This window comes from Eschrichtius robustus, chromosome 10 (genome assembly GCF_028021215.1).
Source record: "Eschrichtius robustus isolate mEscRob2 chromosome 10, mEscRob2.pri, whole genome shotgun sequence".
In the NCBI taxonomy this organism is placed as follows: domain Eukaryota; kingdom Metazoa; phylum Chordata; class Mammalia; order Artiodactyla; family Eschrichtiidae; genus Eschrichtius; species Eschrichtius robustus.
In genome coordinates this window covers 38,995,174-39,020,830 of record NC_090833.1, presented here as the reverse complement: position 1 = coordinate 39,020,830, position 25,657 = coordinate 38,995,174, and the positions used below count along the sequence as shown (strand labels likewise).

The following is a 25,657-nucleotide window of genomic DNA, read 5'->3' as shown; positions in this document are numbered from 1 at the left end:
CATTTCTCTAATGATTAATGATGTTGAGCATTCTTTCATGTGTCTGTAGGCCATCTGTATATCTTCTTTGGAGAAATGTCTATTTAGGTCTTCTGCCCATTTTTGGATTGGGTTGTTGGTTTTTTTGTTATTGAGCTGCATGAGCTGCTTGTAAATCTTGGAGATTAATCCTTTGTCAGTTGCTTCATTTGCAAATATTTTCTCCCATTCTGAGGGTTGTCTTTTGGTCTTGTTTATGGTTTCCTTTGCTGTGCAAAAGCTTTTAAGTTTCATTAGGTCCCATTTGTTTATTTGTGTTCTTATTTCCATTTCTCTGGGAGCTGGGTCAAAAAGAGTCTTGCTGTGATGTATGTCATAGAGTGTTCTGCCTATGTTTTCCTCTAAGAGTTTGATAGTGTCTGCCCTTACACTTAGGTCTTTAATCCATTTTGAGTTTATTTTTGTGCATGGTGTCAGGGAGTGTTCTAATTTCATACTTTTACATGTACCTGTCCAATTTTCCCAGCACCACTTATTGAAGAGGCTGTCTTTTCTCCACTGTATATGCTTGCCTCCTTTATCAAAGATAAGGTGACCATATGTGTGTGGGTTTATCTCTGGGCTTTCTATCCTGTTCCATTGATCTATATTTCTGTTTTTGTGCCAGTACCAAACTGTCTTGATTACTGAAGCTTTGTAGTAGAGTCTGAAGTCAGGGAGCCTGATTCCCCCAGGTCCATTTTTCGTTCTCAAGATTGCTTTGGCTATTCGGGGTCTTTTGTGTTTCCATACAAATTGTGAAATTTTTTGTTCTAGTTCTGTGAAAAATGCCAGTGGTAGTTTGATAGGGATTGCATTGAATCTGTAGATTGCTTTGGGTAGTAGAGTCATTTTCACAATGTTGATTCTTCCAATCCAGGAACATGGTATATCTCTCCATCTATTTGTATCATCTTTAATTTCTTTCATCAGTGTCTTATAATTTTCTGCATACAGGTCTTTTGTCTCCTTAGGTAGGTTTATTCCTAGATATTTTATTCTTTTTGTTGCAATGGTAAACGGGAGTGTTTTCTTAATTTCACTTTCAGATTTTTCGTCATTAGTGTATAGAAATGCGAGAGATTTCTGTGCATTAATTTTGTATCCTGCTACTTTACCAAATTCATTGATTAGCTCTAGGAGTTTTCTGGTAGCATCTTTAGGATTCTCTGTGTATAGTATCATGTCATCTGCAAATAGTGACAGCTTTACTTCTTCTTTTCCGATTTGGATTCCTTTTATTTCTTTGTCTTCTCTGATTGCTGTGGCTAACACTTCCAAAACTATGTTGAATAATAGTGGTGAGAGTGGGCAACCTTGTCTTGTTCCTGATCTTAGTGGAAATGGTTTCAGTTTTTCACCATTGAGGACAATGTTGGCTGTGGGTTTGTCATATATGGCCTTTATTATGTTGAGGAAAGTTCCCCCTATGCCTACTTTCTGCAGGGCTTTTATCATAAATGGGTGTTGAATTTTGTCGAAAGCTTTCTCTGCATCTGTTGAGATGATCATATGGTTTTTCTCCTTCAATTTGTTAATATGGTGTATCACATTGATTGATTTGCGTATATTGAAGAATCCTTGCATTCCTGGGATAAACCCCACTTGATCATGGTGTATGATCCTTTTAATGTGCTGTTGGATTCTGTTTGCTAGTATTTTGTTGAGGATTTTTGCATCTATGTTCATCAGTGATATTGGCCTGTAGTTTTCTTTCTTTGTGACATCTTTGTCTGGTTTTGGTATCAGGGTGATGGTGGCCTCGTAGAATGAGTTGGGGAGTGTTCCTCCCTCTGCAATATTTTGGAAGAGTTTGAGAAGGATAGGTGTTAGCTGTTCTCTAAATGTTTGATAGAATTCACCTGTGAAGCCATCTGGTCCTGGGCTTTTGTTTGTTGGAAGGTTTTTAATCACAGTTTCAATTTCAGTGCTTGTGATTGGTCTGTTCATATTTTCTATTTCTTCCTGGTTCAGTCTCGGCAGTTTGTGCATTTCTAAGAATCTGTCCATTTCTTCCAGGTTGTCCATTTTATTGGCATAGAGTTGCTTGTAGTAATCTCTCATGATCTTTTGTATTTCTGCAGTGTCAGTGGTTACTTCTCCTTTTTCATTTCTAATTCTATTCATCTGAGTCTTCTCCCTTTTTCTCTTGATGAGTCTGGCTAATGGTTTATCAATTTTGTTTATCTTCTCAAAGAACCAGCTTTTAGTTTCATTGATTTTTGCTATTGTTTCCTTCATTTCTTTTTCATTTATTTCTGACCTAATCTTTATGATTTCTTTCCTTCTGCTGGCTTTGGGGTTTTTTTTGTTCTTCTTTCTCTAATTGCTTTAGGTGCAAGGTTAGGTTGTTTATTCGAGATGTTTCCTGTTTCTTGAGGTAGGCTTGTATTGCTATAAACTTCCCTCTTAACACTGCTTTTGCTGCGTCCCATAGGTTTTGGGTCGTCGTATCTCCATTGTCATTTGTTTCTAGGTATTTTTTGATTTCCCCTTTGATTTCTTCAGTGATCACTTCGTTATTATGTAGTGTATTGTGTAGCCTCCATGTGTTTGTATTTTTTACAGATCTTTTCCTGTAATTGATATCTAGTCTCATAGCGTTGTGGTCGGAAAAGATACTTGCTACGATTTCAATTTTCTTAAATTTACCAAGGCTTGATTTGTGACCCAAGATATGATCTATCCTGGAGAATGTTCCATGAGCACTTGAGAAAAATGTGTATTCTGTTGTTTTCGGGTGGAATGTCCTATAAATATCAATTAAGTCCATCTTGTTTAATGTATCATTTAAAGCTTGTGTTTCCTTATTTATTTTCATTTTGGATGATCTGTCCATTGGTGAAAGTGGGGTGTTAAAGTCCCCTACTATGATTGTGTTGCTGTTGATTTCCCCTTTTATGGCTGTTAGTATTTGCCTTATGTATTGAGGTGCTCCTATGTTGGGTGCATAAATATTTACAGTTGTTATACCTTCCTCTTGGATCGATCCCTTGATCATTATATAGTGTCCTTCTTTGTCTCTTGTAATAGTCTTTATTTTAAAGTCCATTTTGTCTGATATGAGAATTGTTACTCCAGCTTTCTTTTGATTTCCATTTGCATGGAATATCTTTTTCCATCCCCTCACTTTCAGTCTGTATGTGTCTCTAGGTCTGAAGTGGGTCTCTTGTAGACAGCATATATATGGGTCTTGTTTTTGTATCCATTCAGCCAGCCTGTGTCTTTTGGTGGGAGCATTTAATCCATTTACATTCAAGGTAATTATCGATATGTATGTTCCTATTCCCATTTTCTTAAATGTTTTGGGTTTGTTATTGTAGGTGTTTTCCTTCTCTTGTGTTTCTTGCCTAGAGAAGTTCCTTTAGCATTTGTTGTAAAGCTGGTTTGGTGGTGCTGAACTCTCTCAGCTTTTGCTTGTCTGTAAAGGTTTTAATTTCTCCATCACATCTGAATGAGATCCTTGCTGGGTAGAGTAATCTTGGTTGTAGGTTTTTCTCCTTCATCACGTTAAGTATATCCTGCCACTCCCTTCTGGCTTGCAGAGTTTCTGCTGAAAGATCAGATGTTAACCTTATGGGGATTCCCTTGTGTGTTATTTGTTGTTTTTCCCTTGCTGCTTTTAATATGTTTTCCTTATATTTAATTTTTGACAGTTTGATTAATATGTGTCTTGGCGTGTTTCTCCTTGGGTTTATCCTGTATGGGACTCTCTGTGCTTCCAGGACTTGTTTAACTATTTCCTTTCCCATATTAGGGAAGTTTTCAACTATAATCTCTTCAAATATTTTCTCAGTCCCTTTCTTTTTTTCTCTTCTTCTTCTGGGACCCCTATAATTCGAATGTTGGTGCATTTAATGTTGTCCCAGAGGTCTCTGAGACTGTCCTCAGTTCTTTTCATTCTTTTTTCTTTATCCTGCTCTGCAGTAGTTATTTCCACCATTTTATCTTCCAGGTCACTTATCCTTTCTTCTGCCTCAGTTATTCTGCTATTGATCCCATCTAGAGTATTTTTAATTTCATTTATTGTGTTTTTCATCGTTGCTTGGTTCCTCTTTAGTTCTTCTACGTCCTTGTTAAATGTTTCTTGCATTTTGTCTATTCTATTTCCCAGATTTTGGATCATCCTTACTATCATTATTCTGAATTCTTTTTCAGGTAGACTACCTATTTCCTCTTCATTTGTGAAGTCTGGTGTGTTTTGACCCTGCTCCTTCATCTGCTGTGTGTTTTTCTGTCGTCTCATTTTGCTTATCTTACTGTGTTTGGGGTCTCCTTTACACAGGCTGCAGGTTCGTAGTTCCCGTTGTTTTTGGTATCTGTCCCCAGTGGCTAAGGTTGGTTCAGTGGGTTGTGTAGGCTTCCTGGTGGAGGGAACTAGTGCCTGAGTTCTGGTGGATGAGGCTGGATCTTGTCCATCTGGTGGGCACATCCACATCTGGTGGTGTATTTTGGGGTGTCTGTGGCCTTACTATGATTTTAGGCAGCTTCTCTGCTAATGGATGGGGCTGTGTTCCTGTCTTGCTAGTTGTTTGGCATAGGGTGTCCAGCACTGTAGCTTGCTGGTCATTGAGTGATGCTGGGTCTTGATGTTGAGATGGAGATCTCTGAGAGATTTTTGCCGTTTGGTATTACGTGGAGCTGGGAGGTCTCTTGTGGACCAGTGTCCTGAAGTTGGCTCTCCCACCTCAGAGGTACGGCCCTGATGCCTGGCTGGAGCACCAAGAGCCTTTCGTCCACACGGCTCAGAGTAAAAGGGAGAAAAAATAGAAAGAAAGAAAGAAAGAAAGAGGCTATAATATAGTGAAGTAAAATAAAGCTATTATAAAGCAAAGCTATACAGACAAAATCTCACCCAGAAGCATATACATATACACTCACAAAAAAAGGAAAAGGGGAAAAATTAATATATCCTGCTCCCAAAGTCCACCTCCTGAATTTGGGATGATTTGTTGTCTATTCAGGTATTCAACAGATGCATCACATCAAGTTGTTTGTGGAGTTTTAATCTGCTGCTTCTGAGGCTGCTGGGAGAGATTTCCCCTTCTCTTCTCTGTTCGCACAGCTCCTGGGGATCAGCTTTGGATTTGGACCCGCCTCTGCGTGTAGGTCGCCTGAGGGCGTCTGTTCCCCGCCCAGACAGGACGGGGTTAAAGGAGCAGCTGCTTCGGGGGCTCTGGCTCACTCAGGCTGCGGGGAGGGAGGGGTCCGGATGCGGGGCGAACCTGTGGCGTCAGAGGCCGGCGTGACGTTGCACCAGCCTGAGGCACGCCGTGCGTTCTCCCGGGGAAGTTGTCCCTGGATCACGGGACCCTGGCCGTGACGGGCTGCACCGGCTCCCGGGAGGGGCAGTGTGGGGAGTGACCTGTGCTCACACACAGGCTTTTTGGAGGTGGCAGCAGCAGCCCCAGCGTCTCACGCCCGTCTCTGGGGTCCGCGCTGATAGCCGCAGCTCGCGCCCGTCTCTGGAGTTCGTTTAGGTGGCGCTCTGAATCCCCTCTCCTTGCGCGCCGCAAAACAAAGAGGCAAGAAAAAGTCTCTTGCCTCTTCGGCAGCTGCAGACTTTTTCCCGGTCTCCCTCCCAGCCAGCTGTGATGCGCTAACCCCTTCGGGCTGTGTTCACGCCAACAACCCTAGTCCTCTCCCTGCGATCCTACCGAAGCCCGAGCCTCAGCTCCCAGCCCCGCCCGCCCCGGCGGGTGAGCAGACAAGCCTCTCGGGCTGCTGAGTGCTGCTCGGCGCCGAGCCTCTGTGCGGGAATCTCTCCGTTTTTCCCTCTGCGCCCCTGTTGCTGTGGGGTCCGCGCTGATAGCCGCGGCTCGCTCCCGTCTCTGAAGTTCATTTAGGCGGCGCTCTGAATCCCCTCTCCTCGCGCACCAGGAAACAAAGAGGGAAGAAAAAGTCTCTTGCCTCTTCGGCAGCTGCAGACTTTTTCCCGGACTCCCTCCCGGCTAGCTGTGGTGCGCTAACCCCTTCAGGCTGTGTTCACGCTGCCAACCCCAGTCCTCTCCCTGCGATCCGACCGAAGCCTGAGCCTCAGCTCCCAGCCCCGCCCGCCCCGGCGGCTGAGCAGACAAGCCTCTGGGGCTGGTGAGTGCTGGTCGGCACTGATCCTCCGTGCGGGAATCTCTCCGCTTTGCCCTCCGCACCCCTGTGGCTGCGCTCTCCTCCGTGGCTCCGAAGCTTCCCCCCTCTGCCACCCGCAGTCTCCGCCCGCAAAGGGGCTTCCTAGTGTGTGGACACCTTTCCTCCTTCACGGCTCCCTCCCACTGGTGCAGGGCCCGTCCCTATTCTTTTGTCTCTGTTATTTCTTTTTTCTTTTGCCCTACCCAAGTACGGGGGGAGTTTCTTGCCTTTTGGGAGGTCTGACGTTTTCTGCCAGCGTTCAGTGGGTGTTCTGTAGGAGCAGTTCCACGTGTAGATGTATTTCTACTGTATCTGTGGGAAGGAATGTGATCTCCGCGTCTTACTCTTCCGCCATCTTCTCCACCGGATCCCTAGATGAAATTTTATAGACAAAATTCAGTAGGTAAAACTTGGTAGACACCCCATTCCCCTCTTCATTCTTCTCAGTATATCCTCAATTAAATCTTGATTTCGTGCCAAGTTCATCTTGGAATGAAAGATGATTTTTTTTGTGGAATGTTTTCAGATACTGCCCTTTCTCTGCTCCTGTAGAACTTTGCATCTCTCCTGGTGCATGCGCACCCTTCCCTTGTATCACAACAAGGTTTGTATGTGTGTGTTTCCCATCCCAACTAGGTTGTAACAACCAGGGAAATCTAACCTGTCTTTTACTTTCTCCACAACCTACCAGGGCACAGCACAGGGCCTGTGATATAGTACACACTGAGTAAATGTGGCCAGTTTAACCATAAAGTAAAACATTTACCTGACCTTTGAAGCTTGGTGCTATGACAGCAGTACTAGGAATGAGTCTTTCCTTTCCAATGTGGTTTCCTAATATTATTGTGGAGAATATTAAACTGGAGTCAGGAGACTTGAGTCAGATCAGTCTTCTTAGTGACTTCTTCTAAGACTTGGGAAAGCATTTAATGGCTTTGCTTCCATTTTTTTCATCTATAAAGTAATAATATCTATGGACAGAGTTGTAGTGAGGCCCAATGCAACAGCACATGTTATCAAATACAAGGTATTCCATTGATTTGGTGTATTTAAAACAAAAAGGCAAACCATTTTCTGGTTGCACATAGCACTGTAAAGAACATTAAGAACAACCTTTAAATAGAAAACTCCATTTTTAGATTATCCAGAGGGTCTTTCTTTCAAGATCAGCCTAAGATTTTTTAGGGGGAATTGTATTCTCATCGTCTGAAATTTGAAGCAAGAAAGTATAAATGCTTCGTACCACTTGTCTATTCTTACCTGTTGATGAGAAATCAGCATTACTGCCAACCTGTTAGGCTTTGAAGGGATTTCAAGCTTTATCTTGATTTAATGGTTGAAAAAAAATCAACCAAAGCCACATTTTCTAAGAGCTTCCCTGGTCCTACCCATCAGAAAAGAGTGAGCTACTCTTCTATCAAAACTAATTAAACCTTGGGCTTCCCTGGTGGCCAATACAGGGGTTCGACCCCTGGTCCTGGAAGATCCCACATGCGGCGGGAGCAACTAAGCCTGTGCGCCACAACTACTGAGCCTGTGCTCTAGAGCCCGTGAGCCACAACTACTGAACCCGAGTGCCACAACTACGAACCCTGCACGCCTAGCGCCCATGCTCCACAACAAGAGAAGCTGCCACAATGAGAAGCCCGCGCACCGCAACGAAGAGTAGCCCCCGCTCGCCGCAACTAGAGAAAAGCCTGCACGCAGCAATGAAGACCCAATGCAGCCAATAATAAAATAAATTAATTTAAAAAAACTAATTAAGCCTTAAGTATATAACCAACTCTCAATTACCAAGGTTAATGGGACTACATGCATACATAATTATATCTTACATTTATATAGTGCTTTTAACTTCTTCAAAGCACTTTTCACTGTATTGCACATATAACACAGATGGATTTTTTTTTTTTAATCCACAAATCAGGTAAAAAAGAAACCTTCGATTCAATAATTTCAACTTTGTACCTTTCCAAAGCTATTAGAACTAGTAAAATTGTCTAGTAGAACTTTGATTGCTCTACTGTCTTCTTGACCCCTCTCAACTAAAGATGAGAAATGACTGAAAGATTTGGAGGAATCTCCAGAGGAAAGGAACCCAAGAAGGAGAGGCAGGCAAGGACCTGGGCCATCCACAGACTAGATCATTAGTGCCAGGGTAATTAAGAATAACGGACTGTATATGTGATTATATGCAGAAGTCCAGGAAGAGGTGAAAAAGCACGGGAAATGATGCATGAGTAGCAGTATTTACAGGACTCTTGTCGTTGTCATTCACTCTACAGGCACTATTGAGCACCTACTGTATGCCAGGTACTTTCAACAAAGGGGATGGATACAGCAATGAACAACCCAGGCAAGACTGCTACTGTCATGGAGATGGCCTTTTTGAATGGCAAAGACACACAATAACCAAGAACATAAGTAGACAAATCAGATAACTTCTGTTAATGGACTTTTATGAAGTCCATAAACACCAGAATGTGATAGTGAGTGCCTTGGGGAGGCCATGCTATTTTAGATAGGGTAGCCAGGGAAGGCCTTTCAGGATATTTGAGCTGTATCCTACCAGAGGAGCCCACCCTGTGTAGGTCTGCTAAACAGAATGATGGAATAAGTGAACTCATCAAGTTCAATGCTAGAGGGAGGGCCAGGCCCCACCAGTTCTGTGGTTATTCATTTTGTGTCCTTTTGTGGATATTCCTAAAATCCTCTCCAGGAGCCCTGATTTATTGCCTCTACCATGGGGGTTGCTAATACTGATCACCTTGACAGGGGTTGCTCTGAGGAATAATGGGTAAACAATTGTGAGGAGCTATGTAAATGCTAAATAGTGATCACAGTAATAACCTTTCATTGAAGTCAGCACTGTGATAGGCAGCTCACACTCGGATGCCTTGGCGAATGTGGAACTCGATGTGGCCGCTCCCTGCGTCCCCCAGCACCATCCTTTAAAACAGAAAAAATAAATGAGCCAAGGATCATGATATTCAGAGTGGTTAGTGATCAAATAACTGTCTTGAGAGAAAGCTGGTGTGTGAAGTGTAAAATGGGAGTAGCGAGGTAATGGCACATTCCAGCCCAGAGCAGGTAGAGGGTAGCTGGTGAATGTAACAGGAAGCTTGCTGGTACACACACCACCCACTGCAGAGTGGTAATTCTAACCTCGTCAGGGTGAGGCAGTGCCACCACCACCAAAAGCACCGGCAGACGGAAAGTGGGATGAGAAAGAGCCGGATCAGCAGCCTGTCTGCCAGCAGCCCCATCTGGCCCTCCTGGCCTTGGCAAGCCTCCCCGGGGCGAGGACTGAGAAGCCAGCACCAAGGGGCCCTACCTTGGAAGGGCACCAAGGAAGCGGGGAGGGAGGGAGGGAAGGAGGCGGGGAATGAGTGTTGCATTTTTTCCTTTCTCGAATGAAAGATCCCAGTTCCGGGAAAGGCTTCAGTTGTCTTCTTACCAGAGCCTCCCTACGTAATTAGAGATGGGAATCCACTCCCCTAGCTGCACCTCTTCCTTCCCTGCAAACCTCTCTCCAAAATATAACATTAATATCCAGAAAAGTTCTTTTTTTGTGGGTCCTATCATCTCTTTAATATAAATGTGCATGTGCCTGAACTTTCTTTTGTCTCCCACCTCATATTGGCATACAACATTGTGTGAAGTGCACACACACACACAAGCACACACACACACATGTATACCCACGCTCACCCAAGTCCTTTGTTAAGCACTGGCTTGGCTGTTATACAGTGTCTGTGGAGTGTAGGTCACATAGTGGAAAAGTTTAAATTATTGTTACTGCTTCTCTGAAAAGCAGGAAAACAGCAAAAAAAAAAAAAAAAGAAGACAGTAAAAAAAGAAACCACTTATTTTAAGGCTGATACTAAACACTTTGCTTCATATTGACTGAGCAAGTCACCCCCACCTTTGGACAAGTAGAATGGAGGTGATCTCTGGGGTGCTAAGAGCCCCCAGTGTATACTTCATTTTTTGAGGCTTGACTAGAAATTAGGGAGGTTAAAAAGAATATAGCAAGATAATCCTAGTCTTCACAAAATTATGGTTTAAATTGGGGTGGGAAAGGATCAAGCGCCTCACAAAAATCTCATTGGTTTTAACCAAATGGAGAAAATTTTAAACGTTAAACACACTGGAATATTATATCTAAAGAACTTTGGGTGGACATGCTGCATGGGGCATAGTAAGTGCTCAGGAAATTTTCTGCACACGAGTAAGGCATTTCCAACCACCAGCATCTCAGGCTGCTTGAACCTAAACTCACTTATTTACATATACCATTTCTTCAAGTGCTTTGTTTCTCAAACTAGTCAATGGAGGAATCTGGGGAGAGCTGTCCTCAGTAGATATGGTCATCTTCATGGCCAAATCAGTCTGAATTAAGTTGGTTCATTAGCAGGACTGCCTAAATGGCTTCCAGATTTTGTTTGGTAAATATTTTAAATGCCTTGTTGATAATGGATTGGCAATAAGGTGGGAGATAAAGTCAGAAGGAGGAAAGGTACCTGCTCAGATCATATGCTTTTAAATTAAGCTAACTTGTACTCAATCAAATCTAGTGTCAAACTCCAAGTAATGGTTCCCAATTATTGTCTTGGATCCTTTATTTCACTTTATTTATTTATTTTTAAGTCTCTGTTTCTGCTTTTACCTGACACTTGACTTTCTTAACTCCCTTCTCCCCCCAGTTTCTGGCTCTGTGCTCACCCCTTTGGACTTGATGAGTAATTTTGTCTTTCCTGCTTTTCACCTTTGGCACTCCTTCGAAAATGGGTTATGTTTATCTTCTGGCTCTTTCTGCTTTTGGCTGCTCAAAACTTTTCACCCTACTCAGCCAAGTTTTGATCCCAGGACCTTTCCCTGCTTTGACCTGTCTCAGTGGCATCCGTGCTGGGCTTAACTCCTCCAGACTGGGGACATGGGCAAGAGGAGAGATCAAGCAAGGAAACAGGAAGAATATCTGGCTCAACTCAAACTGTGCAGGGCCCTGAGGCCTTGCTGGTTGTACAATTTCTGCCTACTTATTCCTCTGCGCTTTTTTTTTCCCCTCCTGTCTCTGACTCTTTCTATTTCAGTTTTTATTAAGTCTCCACCTTCTAACTGGCTGATCCTCCTCTAGTATCCCTTTGTAAGACTTAAATGGGAGTGAAAGTAAGTGATATCCATTAGCCAAAATAAATTTGATAGCCAGGAGAAATTGCTGAATCTTGAGTGTCTTTATAGCACTTATCACATGCCATTTTACCAGATTAGTTGGTAAACGGCTGTGGTTTTCCAGAGAGTCCATTGATAGGTAAGTCAGTAAATATCTGTCAAATGAATGAATGAATGCATACTAGTTGTGTAGCACTGTATCAGGTACTTTAAATAATACAAAATATAAGACTTCGTCCTTGGCTTAAGAAGGACATCTTCTCATGCCCATTTACAAAAAGACTGTTTTGAAATATTACCGAGGGCCAGACCAGTTTCACTATTTCTTCTAGAAAACAAGATGTCATCTCTTAATGCACAACCAGCTTCATCTGGGCAAAAGGGAATGAGAGCAAAGCACTGGGTAGGGCAGTAATTGACACCTCCAAGTTAATGGACTGTAGAATTTGAACATTGGATTTTTTATATTGCATCTTCAAAATGCATAAAAGATAAATGAATTGAATGAAGTGAGCACCTGCAGAAATACCACCCATGTCAAGTAATACAACTTTGATATCACCCCAGAAGCCTCCACTCTCCTGTCTGATATAATAACATTTTACTTTTCTTTATAATTTTACCATCTTTACAAATTTCCCTAAAAAGTTTAGTTTTACCCAATTTTGAATCAAAAAAGATTAAAAAAGAAAAATAGCAATTTGCATGCACATTCATTGTTGGGTATGAAAAAGAAAACTAATTTTTTAAATAAGATTCAGAAGTGTACGATTTCATACATAGTAGTTTGTACCTCTTAATCCCCTACCCTTATCTTGCCTCTCCCCACTTCTCTCTCCCCACTGGTAACCACTTGTTTGTTCTCTAGATCTGTGAGTCTGTTTCCATTTTGTTATATTCATTTGTTTGTTTTATTTCTTAGATTCCACATATAAAAGACGTTTACTGTTTAGTCCATTTTTATGTTGGCTGTTGCCAGTCACTCTACTCCTTTATACTTCAAAGGTATTCTTCCCAAAGCTGCCTTTGGTCTTACACAAATGCTTTCCTGGACTCAATGGAACTTTGAAGGATACTGAGCTCATCTTGACGAAATGGAGGTTGACATTCCATGATCATCACAGTAATTATTCCTAATTTCTACTTTGCTTCAAAAGGTCTCTTCCCTTGCCCCCTAAATCTGTACTTTTAAAATGGTGTCTACACTTTAATTATACTTGACAATAAACTTCTTTCACCACAAAATCTGTTTTATCATGTATATACCCATCATTACCTTCAAATATCCTATTTTTAAGAAATCCCATTTATGTAGGGCTCCCAAAGAGTTATAATATTAGCAATGGTGTTTTTAACTGTTTCTGTAATTGCTGTTTGTAATTATTGCAAATCAAATTTGTACAAATGATTAGATGCTGGTTGAATTATCTATCAGACTGGGGTGAAATTGTCCTGTAAACCACTGTATGCTAAACAAATCTACAGAGTAGAAACTGAGATGGAATTTGGAGTCCATGGACAATCAAATCAGATGCTGTACTATTAACACGTACTTTGGGTTCAGAATAATCTTGCTAATCACACTTCCAAATTAATCAGCTAATGTCAGTTTCCATGAAGAAGAGTTTTTCTAGTGGGTCCTGGTTAGATAAGATTTGGGAAGGTTGAGGGCAACAGAGAAAGCTCCTGGTGAGAGGATTAGCTAGAGCACAGGACAGAAGACAACAATGAGAAGGCTGTATTTGTAGATGAACTGGACTATAAGTGCTCTAATATAAACTTACAATTTTGCCACACTGCTTTGTGAATTAATTATTTTCCTTGATTCAGATTTTATATTTTTCATGATGTAATAAATAGTGAGATCTAGTCTCATTCTTCTGTGTGTTTGGATACAGTGAGTAGACTGCTTTGGCTGAATCAATAGTTTCATGCAGGGGAGACTTGAGAAACGATATTGGCAAGAAAAATTAGGTCAGATTATGACAATCCTTAAAATGCTTATATTGGACTTTATCCTTCAGAAGTCATTTAGTGTTTGTTTTTAATTGAGAGCACCATGAGGAAAACAGTGTTTCTAAGGGAATAAAGACTCTAGGCAGGGAGATTAGGTAAAATAATATAGCAATAATTCAGGCATTAGGAAATAAGGTTGGACTAGGCTGGTGATGGAGGCAGTGGGTAGGTGCAACATTATAAGGGGTAGAATTTGGCTTCTTTCTCTGTCTTTTCAGCCACTTGGGCTTAATCCTGCTCACTCTCCTTTATTTATTTCCCTTCCCATTTATATTTTCCTTCTTCTCTTGATCCTGCTTTTTCTTTACCATTTTTTCTCTCTTTTCTTTGCCTGCATTAAAAAAAATTCTCTTACTACCTTCCTATATAGGATGATGACTGAGTCAGGCAGATATCAAATGGGCGATATGGGTAGAAATTAACCATATGATTCACTAACTAATCAGAACATGTTGGTGCTTTAAATATATACGTATATTTAAATATATATATTTACCTTTTATTTTCAGTTAGAAAGCAGGAAAGAAAGGGAAAAAAAGAGTAGAATGGAAAAACGAGAGACAGAGGCTTTCATTTATTCATTCATTCACTCAAGAAGTGCTGTGTTTCCGGAGAAAGAAATAGAGCCAAAGAAATAGAAAAAAGACAACAAAATAATTTATGTTATTGTAATTTTATTATGTATTTCCCCTTTTAACTCGGCTGGATAAAGTAGACTTGCCAGGATGGGAGGCAAAAGACTAAGGTGTGATGGGTAGTCTCCTTGCCCTCGCTTTTTGTCATGTTGTTTCTCTTATCAAAAGATGGGGTCTAAATCTGTATTCCTAGGCCCCAGTGACTGGCTCAACTATTAGAATGCGGTGGAAGTGACTTTCTGGGACTTCTTAGGCTAGGTTGTAAGAAGCCTGGGTCTTTTGGAACATTTACTCTTGGAATGCTCCGTTTTGAAGCCCAGCCACCACTTTGAGAGAAGCGCAAATCACGGCTTGTCCGTGATTTGGGCTGTCCTCCAGTTGGTAGCCGCAAACAATAGCCAGCATCCCCTGTCAGCCATAGGAGTGAAGCATCTTGACGTCCAGCCCCATTGAACCCACAGGTGATTGCAACCCCAGCTAACATCTGACTGCACTTTCTAGGAGACCCCCCAGCCAATCCCAATCAATCCATGGAACAATAAGAGACAAGAATAAACTACCATTTTAAGCTACTATACTTTAGTGTGGTTTGTTATACAGCAATAGATAATTCTTTCATCAGTTGTTTGAAAGATTCATAATGCCATCCAGAATGCATGTATATTTTTTATGTTTTTTTTCTTTTAAGGATCACTTTATTACTCATTGGCCATGAAATTGAAATCTGAATTGATCTTGATCAGAAGTCTTAGGAAATATTTAAGCAAATATTTTAAGCACTATTGTATTTTTAGTACTGGTTCAGGATAAAGTGACATAAATGTGACAAGAATATTGATTTGTAATCAGAAGATGGAGTTTAAATTCTAATTCTGTCATTCATCACTGTGTGACCTAGGGCAAGTTATTTAACATCTCTGATTCCTAGTTTCCAATGCTATAGTATATTTGAAAGTATTTAGTGTTGCCAGGCAAAACACAGAGTCAATAAATTTCCATTTCTTTCCTTCTTATGAAAATCCTCTGTAAGTGCAACCATGCTGAAGCTTAGCACATTATCATATTGCTTGCTAAAACTTAATATTGTTATTATTTATCAAATATTTCTCTTGATAAATATTTCACAGGCTTCTATAGTACTACCTTTAGTAGTGTGGTCTACCTTACCTTTCCTGTGGGATAACTTGTTTAACAGATTTTGGGATTCATTTCTGTTGCTAGATTCCCACAAAGGCAATTTTGTGGCAACCTTCTTTGGGTTTCAAGGACATGACCTTGTCTCACATCTTGAATGTGGTTCCCTACCCTAGTACAAATGTTAATATGTTAAGTGCATATCAAATAAAAATTTTAATTCAGTTCATCATATGTTTATGTATTTAAATTTAAGAATCAAATTGATATAATTGGTAACATTACCCATTTGCTTTGATTTGAGATGCCAAGTGATTGAAAAAAATTTTAATTTAAAAGAGCATTACCTTGCTTATTTGAATTTCTCATTTTTGTATAATTAGGGTGAACTAATTTAATTTGCAGTTATCCTTTTTAATGACTTAAATGATATCAGCTGAGATATTCAAGACCACATGATTAGCGGAGTTATCCTGACTATTACTCAGTCTCATAGGGTTGGAAAGTACAAGTGCAACTTGTGAAGCTTGGAGATGGAAGTTGCAAGCTTGATCTTTTCTTCATTAGCATATATATTTTTTCTGTTTTGTTCCCCTCACCTCACTCTAAGCTGCTTTGTGTTTTCCAGAGGAACCACACATTGCATTTGGTGATGGTCCTCCTTTTCTAACTCTGCTCTGATTTTATGTCATTTTCACTCAATGTTCAGCTCACATCTCAGTTCTGCAAAGTATAGGCTTATTATTCATTTGGTGAGTTATGGTAGAAATCCCCAAGACAATGCTCTTTATGGAGACTGAGTTACCTTCAGTAAATACTTTTTTTGATGATGCATTTTAACGAGGCTTTAAAAAATTTTGACACCAGACTTTTGACTAACGTAGCTGGAACCTATAGTTTTCGAATAGAGTTTTTCAAAATGCAGGTCTTGACCCATTAGTGGATTATAAAATAATTCTTGGGGTTGGACAATCACTTAAAAACAATGAATCAATGTGGAATAGATAATATTAGAATGCACTATATGTAATAAGGGTAAGGTATCATAAAACTTTTTTATTAGTTTTGTGTTTGTATATATATACTGGTTTATGATAAAAATTATTCTATATATTTTTGTGAGTTGCTGTCAAAAGAGTTTGAAAGCCACTGCCTTGGATTTACTTTTTAATTTTTAAAAAATTTTATTTTTTTAAAGATTTTTTTCGTTGTGGACCATTTTTAAAGTCTTTATTGAATTTATTACAGTATAGCTTCTGTTTTGTGTTTTTGGTTTTTTGGCTGAGAGGCATGTGGGATCTTAGTTCCCAGACCAGGGATTGAACTTGCACTCCCTGCAATGGAAGGCGAAGTCTTAACCACTGGACCACCAGGGAAGTCCCCACAGCCTTGGCTTTAAAGCTATCTGAAACAATTTTAAAATATAGCAGTTTGTAATGAAGCCCCAACAATGTATGTGAAATATAAAAGTGTAGACAGCATTTAGTTACATATTTTAAAGGGATTTGCAGGCCCCGGCATAAGTGGGCATTATCCCAATAAATGGTAGGAACCCAAATTATATGTCCCTGGGAGGGTCTGAGGTAACAAGTTACTCATCTAGTCTGTGACATTGCTATTTATTGCCTTGCTACAGTTGGCTGTTGGAAATATTATGTCTTCCCTAGCCAGACTAGAAGGACCTAGTTTTCCCAAGCCCTCAGTCTGCCAGAAAGATGGCATCACACTTCTCCCCCCATTAGTGGGACCTGTTCCCGGATGGAGAGCTGGAAAACTTTAACCCTTAACTCCCCTTTTTGCTAGAGATCCTCCTTTTTCTTCCCCACTGGGTCTTAGGAAGATGGAAGGCAGCATTAAAGGTTTTGTTTCGTCCATATTATGTGAGTCTGTGTTTTTGTGTGAAGGCCTACTCATTTAGAGGAGCGTTCCATCCCTGGAATTAGAAAATTAATCCTTAATCAGAGTAACACAGTGTCACATTTTCAATCTGCTAATGAGCTGTGGAGAGAGATGGCACATCTTTCTCCAGTTGATGGATGCCCCTTTTAGGGGATATATGATATCTTCACTAGTAGGTTAACACACTTCAGAACCAAAAGAATCCTCACGGCAGGAAGGAGTCCCTTGCTTTTCTGGCTCTTGCCCCTTTAAGTTTCCCAACTTCTCACTTCGCAGTCTGCTTTCTCTCCCGTTAAAATGGCTACCTATTAAGCTCACTGGTGGAATCTACCATATTGTGTCACTTAACATTTTCCATCTGCTTATGTTTAAAAATTTTTTTTCAAAGAAAGCCCTGACCTAAATCCTTTACTCTCCTTTTATAATGCTTTTTTTTTTAAATTAATTAATTAATTAATTTATTTATTTTTGGCTGTGTTGGGTCTTCATTTCTGTGCGAGGGCTTTCTCTAGTTGCGGCAAGTGGGGGCCACGCTTCATCAAGGTGCGCGGGTCTCTCACGTTGCGGAGCACAGGCTCCAGACGCGCAGGCTCAGTAGTTGTGGCTCACGGGCCTAGTTGCTCCGCAGCATGTGGGATCTTCCCAGACCAGGGCTCGAACCTGTGTCCCCTGCATTAGCAGGCAGATTCTCAACCACTGCGCCACCAGGGAAGCCCTATATTGCTTTTATTTTGACCTTACTACTTGCTAAAAATCAACCCAACTCCTTCATCACTACCTCTCCCCGCAACCTCCGTCAACATTTCCCTGTTATTCAGGTTTTTTAAAAAAAATAAATGTATTTATTTATTTTTGGCTGCATTGGGTCTTCGTTGCTGCGCGTGGGCTTTCTCTAGTTGTGGTGAGCGGGTGCTACTCTTTTTTGTGGTGCATGTGTTTCTCATTGCGATGGCTTCTCTTGTTGCGGAGCACAGGCTCTAGGCGCGAGGACTTCAGGAGTTGTGGCATGAGGGCTCAGTAGTTGTGGCTCGCAGGATCTAGACCGCAGGCTCATTAATTATGGTGCACGGGCTTAGTTGCTTCGCGGCATGTGGGATCTTCCTGGACCAGGGATCAAACCCATGTCCCCTGCATTGGCAGGCAGAATCTTAACCACTGCACCACCAAGGAAGTCCTGGGACATATTTTTCCTTTTACTACATGGGACATTTTCAGGACTAGGAGCTTTCTCCTATTCTTCACAAGGAGCTTTCAGATGAATTAATGAAACAAGGTAGATAAATTTGTTACCATCATTAGAATCTCATTCTAAAATATTCGCTATAGCTCAAAATGTGGCATAAGGCAGATCCCTATTTAAGAGGAAGAGCCTTATTATAAATTATCTTGAAGACCCTGAGATTGTCCTTAAGAGCAGTGCTATGGGAGGATATGAGGCACAATCTTGGTCACCACAATATTTAAGTGGAGAAAGTGAGATGGTCTCCCAAAGAACTGGACTTGATTTTATCCTGAGTCACTCCTTGATTTTAAACTCTTATAATCACAGAATATAAAGAAGGAAGAAACCGTGTTCATTCTGTCTCATTTTACAAAGTAGGAAATTGAGACACAGAGGCACGAGGTCATTAAGATCATTCAGTTATTTATTTGGTTACTTGGACTAGGGTGGTTTCAGCAAGGAGTAGAAAAGTGGATGTATCAGTATTTGAGAGCTATTGAGGGGCTGTAATAATCAGCATTGACTGGTTGGTGGCAGGCTGCGGCGTTGGACACTGAGGGGGAAGATTCAAAGATGGTGCTTGAGTCTTTAACCTTAATAACCACGCATTTGGGAGACATTCATTCTGAAGGACATAGGAGGAAAAGTGTACCTGCAGAGAAAGATTGTGTATTCAGACGGGAAATGTTGAGTTTTGAGTGTCTTTGGTAAAATCCAAGACAGTGTGTTACAATTGAATATATACAGGAGGAAAACTATGAGACTATTGGGTTATGAAAGTGTAGTACAGAGAGTATTTCCAAGAGGAAGTTATTATCCATAGCTGCAGTGAGGCCAAGTAAGACAAAGATGGAAAGGTGTTCATTAGGTTTAACTAGAAGGAAGTCATTGGTGACCTTGACAAGTTGCAGTGGAGCAGTGGGGCCAGAGCCAGACTGCAGTGGGCTGGAAATGAGTGGGAGGTGAGGAAGTAGAAAAAGTGAATATAAACAACCATCAAGAAGTCTGGGACAGCCAAGGGGAGGGTAGAAGTAGGGCAGTCCCTGCAGGGGAAGATGTAGAGAGAGGGTTTTATTTGATATGGGAGAGAGTTGGGCATGTTTAAGTACTGATGGTAAGAGGCCAGTTTTTCTACTGAAGTCATTTTTCTCTCCTCTGGCTCCTGCCTTCTGTCTAAAGGTCTGCATAGTTCCTGGAAATCTCAGAGCAGATCTTTTAGGAGCATCAGAATTATCTCTCGCTAATTCATTATCAACTCTTACCAACCAACTTTTGTTATTAACTCATAAGCCCACATTCCCTGCTGACTATTTTCCATATGCTCACATTCACATTAGATAAAAACATTTCTCAAATTTGTTAATGGGGGTAAAGAAAACAAAACTAACCTTCTCACATTTCAAATTGGCCTGTAGATGATTTCAAACTGAGACATTAACATTTTAGACCAATTTTTAAAGATTTGAAGAAATTATTGTTTATGATTAACATTAATTACACATTTAGTCATTGACTTGTTTTATATTTACTTCACTATTATTTATAGACTTACTAATATATAGCATATGTTTGTCATGGAACACCCAACAATGACCTGAAAGTCTTGTTTTTTAAGTATTTTACAGTTTGAAGATAAATTTTTGGGATTTATGATGATTTTCTACATTTTTGGTACAATGCTTTCTGCTGTGTCCAAACAGTGTTCTTTATGGTTCAGCTGAAACTTTTTATTGATACCCTACATTCAAATTTCCTTCTATTTCTAAAATAAGTCCTTCTGTGTGATTCTTAGTAGGAAAAATGACCCTACTTCCTGCTGTGGAAGTTGAAGAGGCCAGTTACCTTCTCTTGATAACCACTGGCAGCTGAGATGTGGACAGTTGACTTAGAATCAGCCAACAGGTTCTCTCACCAAGGGTGTCACATCCTGGGGGAATGGTAGAAAATCTCAGGGACACTGAGACTCACTCTTTTTTTTTTTTTTGTACATGGATTAACGTTTCATTTATTAAAGAACTAAACAAATAGTGCAAGATGTGGGTACAAGGCAGTTTTCAATATTTCTAACGAGGGCAGAAAGCCTCGCTCCAGGAACGAAAAGATTGTAATATTTGAGCTTGACCAAGTTCGGCAGAAAATGAAGTCATAAGCTAAAAACTCTCAATTCTGTGCCCTGCTGGAATTAGGTCCGAAAACAGAGGATTTTCTTTGTGTTTACCATGTGACGTTAAATAAAAATACTCCTGTTGACATAAAACTCCAAAGCTCAGGGCACCCCTAGGCCACACAGCGGGCGCCTGCCCCAGAGGGCACCACCGGCCTCCATGGGAAAGTGATGCTTTCACTTCTCACCCTTGGCTGGCAGGCATCTCGGAAATGATCCTGAAATGCTCCCTGGGAAGAGGATTTATGCCCTTTCTGGGTGAACCACTCCCTGGACCCTTATAAACTGGGCTTCTTTTTTTTTTTTTTTTTTTACATCTTTATTGGAGTATAATTGCTTTACAATACTGTGTTAGTTTCTGCTGTACAACAAAGTGAATCAGCTGTATGTATACATATATCCCCATATCCCCTCCCTCCTGAGCCTCCCTCCCACCCTCCCTATCCCACCCCTCTAGGTGGTCACAAAGCACTGAGCTGATCTCCCTGTGCTATGCGGCTGCTTCCCACGAGCCATCCATTTTACATTTGGTAGTGTATATATGTCAATGCTACTCTCTCACTTCATCCCATCTTCCCCTCACCACCCCCCCACCACCCCGCCGTGTCCTCAAGTCCATTCTCTACATCTGTGTCTTTATTTCTGCTCTGCCTCTAGGTTCATCAGTACCGTTTTTTTTAGATTCCATATACATTAGCATATGGTATTTATTTTCCTCTTTCTGACTTACTTCACTCTGTATGACAGACTCTAGGTCCATCCACCTCATTACAAATAACTCAATTTTGTTACTTTTTATGGCTGAGTAATATTCCATTGTATATATGTGCCACATCTTCTTTATCCATTCATCTGTCGATGGACACTTAGGTTGCTTCCATGTCCTGGCTATTGTAAATAGTGCTGCAATGAACATTGTGGTACATGACTCTTTTTGAATTGTGGTTTTCTCAGGGTATATGCCCAGTAGGAGACTCACTCTCTTTTTTTTTTTTTTGAATTTTATTTTATTTTATTTTTTTATACAGCAGGTTCTTATTAGTTATCTATTTTATACATATTAGTGTATACATGTCAATCCCAATCTCCCAATTCATCCCCCCACCCCCCCCACCCCCACTTCCCTCCCTTGGTGTCCATACGTTTGTTCTCTACATCTGTGTCCCTATTTCTGCCTTGCAAACCAGTCCATCTGTACCATTTTTCTAGATTCCACATATATGCATTAATATACGATATTTGTTTTTCTCTTTCTGATTTACTTCACTCTGTATGACAGTCTCTAGGTCCCTCCACATCTCTACAAATGACCTAGTTTTGTTCATTTTTATGGCTGAGTAATATTCCATTGTATATATGTACCACATCTTCTTTATCCATTCGTCTGTCGATGGGCATTTAGGTTGCTTCCATGACCTGGCTATTGTAAATAGTGCTGCAGTGAACATTGGGGTACATATATCTTTTTGAATTATGGTTTTCTCAGGGTATATGCCCAGGAGGAGACTCACTCTTGATGATGGCAGCAGTGCTGAGTGCCCAGCAGCAATGGTGTCCATGGCACTGACCTAACCAGACTGCTCCAGGGAGTTGGTCCAGGCTGTGTCCTCAGCTGCCTGGCCCCTCTGGGTTCCTGTCTCTGCTCTGAGCCTGCTTCCTGTTGAGTCATTGAGCTCTCTGAGACCCTTCCAAGAAATTTCTCTTCTGCTTGAGTTACCTGGAGGCAGTTTCTGTTCTTTGCCATCAAGAAATTTGACTGATTCAGAGGGTCACAATGGAATAATAAAGCAGCCAACAAAAACATTATACTTAGCTAACATTTGTGGACTGCAGGCATTGTGCAAAATGCTTTAAATAAATGATGTCACCAAATCCTCAAAACAACAGGATGAGGCCGGCATATGGGTCTATTCTTTCAAGAATGATCTCAAGGGCCTCCTTTTGTAAGAAAGCTTTTCTAATCTCCATTCCCTCTTGCAAGTAGACTTGAGTCCTCCTTTGTGTCTATTCTATGTCCTATAAAGAGGAGAGAATGGGTGTATGTGTATATATATATATTTATACTTATTTTTATATTTGAGTATTTATATATATTGTACACACATATGTACATACACACATATTCTCTTTATATATACAATATTAAATATATAAAGTATGTATAATATACCTAATATTATATGATATAATATGTAATATATAATACAATATATACATTTTATTTCCTAGCCTTTTATTAAGCTCTTACTATATGTCAGATACAGTGCTTAGCCATTCACTCACATGATCTCATGTCATTCCCACCAGAACTTTATGAATTAGATTTATTAGCTATTTTACAAAAGAGAAAGTGAGAATAAGAAAGGTTAGATAACATTTTCAAGATATTACCTATGAGCTGCAGAGTTGAGAATTTAACACGTTCCATTTTGTTTTGTTTCAAATTCCAAAGCCTCTGCTCTTAACACTGTACAAACTGCCTTCACTGCCTCATTTCACTCACATGGAATTGCTTCCTTCTTGTTCTGGACTGAGGCAGAGTATGATTTTACTTGTCTTTTTTTTTTTTTTCCCCTTACTTGTCTAGGAGGGAGAGCAAATCTCCATTTCTTACAGCACTTCACCCAATCCTCTGTCCATGGCAGACATCACGAGTCGATGATTACACTCTGTCCCAGCGAGCTAGCTCAAGAATTCCTCTCCCTCTTTTCTACAGGAAGTCACTCCCAGTTAGAGTTGAATCCTATTGCTATTCCTGACTTAGAACAATGCCTCTCACATAAATGTGCTTAGCAAACTGTTGTTAGAGTGTTGCTGTCTTCTTCATTTTACAGATGAAGAAATGGTAATTAGAGAATTAAATAATAAGCCATTCACCTGGGGATATTAGTGTCTACCTCATTGGGTTTTTTTGTGAGGATTAATTGAATCAGTGCACATAAAACTCTTCAAATAGTGTCTTGGCACAAGGTAACTTGGTTATTAGTACTGCTACTCAAAAGCACACATGTTGTAACCATAGAGATAGGAAGGCAGTTGGTGGTTGCCAGGGATTGGAGGGAGGGACGGATGAGGGGTGACTACTTACTGGGTATGAGGTTTCCCTTTGGGGTGACGAAGATGTTTGCAACTAAATAGAGGTGGTGGTTGCACCACATTGTGACTCTACTAAATGTCACTGAATTGTACACTTCCAAATGGTTAATTTTGTGTTATATGAATTTGCCCTCAAAAAACAAAAAAAAATTCTCAGAGGTTATAGTGGATGGGGCAGGACCAGTGAGATCTGAGAGTGAGGGCTGCCTTAAATTTTGCTCCCTGGGCCCCTTGTTCACCTCAGGTTAGTCCAAGCCCTGGTAATGTAGCCAGGATTTGGGCCTAAGCCTTTAGTTCACTAAATAAAGGGTTCTTTCCGCTTTAATATGTTGCTTTAGAAATCAGGGAAAGTCTGTCCTCACTGGTGGATAGTTGTGATTTGTGTGCTGATAATTTCAGCTGGAGGAGGAGTTGTCCTCACCTCAGGCAGGAAAACAAGCGAATTTTTAAAGCCCTTTATAGTTTACAAAGCAGTTTTAGAGAACAATGGGTTGCAAATAATAGGAACTTACTGTACATGAGTAACCCATCTAATGAGCATAGTCAACATGACTCAAAAGAGACGGGTGGGCAGGAAGGGAAGTCTTGAAAGTTTATAGTCAGAAACTTCTCTTCCTGAACTTGGGGTCTGTCTTTGCTGACTGCAAAGGAAACGCGAAGACTTCAGAATGGTGTCTATTAAAAGCAAAGTGACATCATTCTCCTCCCTGCTCTGTAAGCAGCTCCACTGAGTTTGCTGCGGCATTAATAGGGCTGGTGACAGCCGCTTAGTCTAGGCTAAATAGACCTTAGGGTACAGTCATGAATTTGCCATAAGCGTGAAGTGATTGGGAGAGTCCTTGTGAAAACAAAATCTCAGATCTTCCACAGCTAATCTCTTGGCAGTTTGCTTTATTTATAACTGTGTAAATGTGTAGCAGCACAACCCACTTGGTAAACACAGCGCTCATTAATAAACAGTAAGATATTAATGAACAGCCACCTCTCATGTTAAGGCAACTTGACATGTAGAACATAGCTAAGAATTAAGTAGCAAAAGGTGGTTTTAATTTATTACATGTTGTCCTTGTCTTTGTGTTAGATGGATTTTGAGGTGGCCTTGACCTGATTTCTGGTCAAAGGGGAAGCCTGTGTCCATGTCCACCATCTATCTCCTTGTAGCCCTGGCCCTAATGTACCAGTAGAGCAGAGGGGAGTGCACAGGGGTTATTTCTATTGCTTACAAAACCTTAAAAAGATCTTGAAAACCTTTTCAGATATTTTTGTTTCTTTCTTTAGGCGTAAACCTTCTCCCTCTGCCACTGGAGATACAGAGATAAATGGCATGGTTTCTGCCTCCAAGATCTATCAGTCTAATGGGAAGATGGTCACCGAAAGAGCTAACTGTGAGGTAGGTAATAAAGACCATTCTAAGGGGACTAAGTACCAGGTGAGCAGAGGAGAGGGGATATTCAACTCTATTGATCATATTGGGCTTGGGGGTGTGGAATGGGGCAAGATTAGTGGGGGGTTGAGAGAAGAGATAACATTTAAAGTGGACCTTGAAGGATTTCCTTGGACGGTGGAGTGGTGGAAGGGTGTGTGTGTGTGTGCGTGTGTGTGTGATGGGGACAGAGAGGAAGCTTTTGCAGAGCAATGACAGAACACAGAACTCTGCACTTAGTTGAGTTCAGAGAGAGAAAGACTGAGTGTTGTATGGTTGGAATGTGGGAACCAACTGGAGGGATAGGTTGGGGAAAGAATGAGTTGAACAAATCTTGCGTCCTTATTTCATCAGTGAGAAAAAACAAAGATGTGGAAAAATTAGGTGCCCTGCTCTAAGTTCACAAAGATAAGAATGCAGAGAGTAATGGAAAAATGATGCAAAGGGAAAAAGTGATCTTTTGAGATGCTAAGAATGACAAAGCTTTCTGTATTCCTAGGAATACAGGTGACTTTATCATGATTTTAGACTGCCTAGGTGTCAGAAAATATACCATTGAGGGCCTGTCTGAGCAAAGATGTTGAAAGAGATGGTACTTTAATAGTCTGTGCTGCCAGGTCAGCGTGGGCGAAGTGGGCCTTCGGCTTGTGTCATTTGTGACCTTACATAGGGTCACTGTTTCTTTGGTTTTCATTTTCAGCATTTTTATTTCCAGATTTGTTTTGGTGATTAACTTTTATCACATGTTTAGG

General features: G+C 40.7%; 1 protein-coding gene and 1 long non-coding RNA gene across 2 annotated transcripts in view; one reads left to right on the top strand and one right to left on the bottom strand.

Moving 5' to 3' along the window:
* The window catches only part of LOC137770433 (heat shock protein 75 kDa, mitochondrial-like), an 80,382-nt gene extending 70,972 nt beyond the window's left edge, over positions 1 to 9,410 (bottom strand). The window contains 2 exon segments of the mRNA XM_068553134.1: positions 9,031 to 9,093; positions 9,310 to 9,410. Coding sequence (XP_068409235.1) covers positions 9,031 to 9,093; positions 9,310 to 9,410 — 164 coding nt within the window.
* Positions 1 to 24,809, top strand: part of LOC137770214 (uncharacterized) — a 172,506-nt gene extending 147,697 nt beyond the window's left edge. The window contains exon 4 of the long non-coding RNA XR_011075138.1: positions 24,761 to 24,809. This is a non-coding gene — a long non-coding RNA (uncharacterized lncRNA). The remainder of the gene's footprint in view (positions 1 to 24,760) is intronic.
* Positions 24,810 to 25,657: the final 848 nt, after the last annotated feature.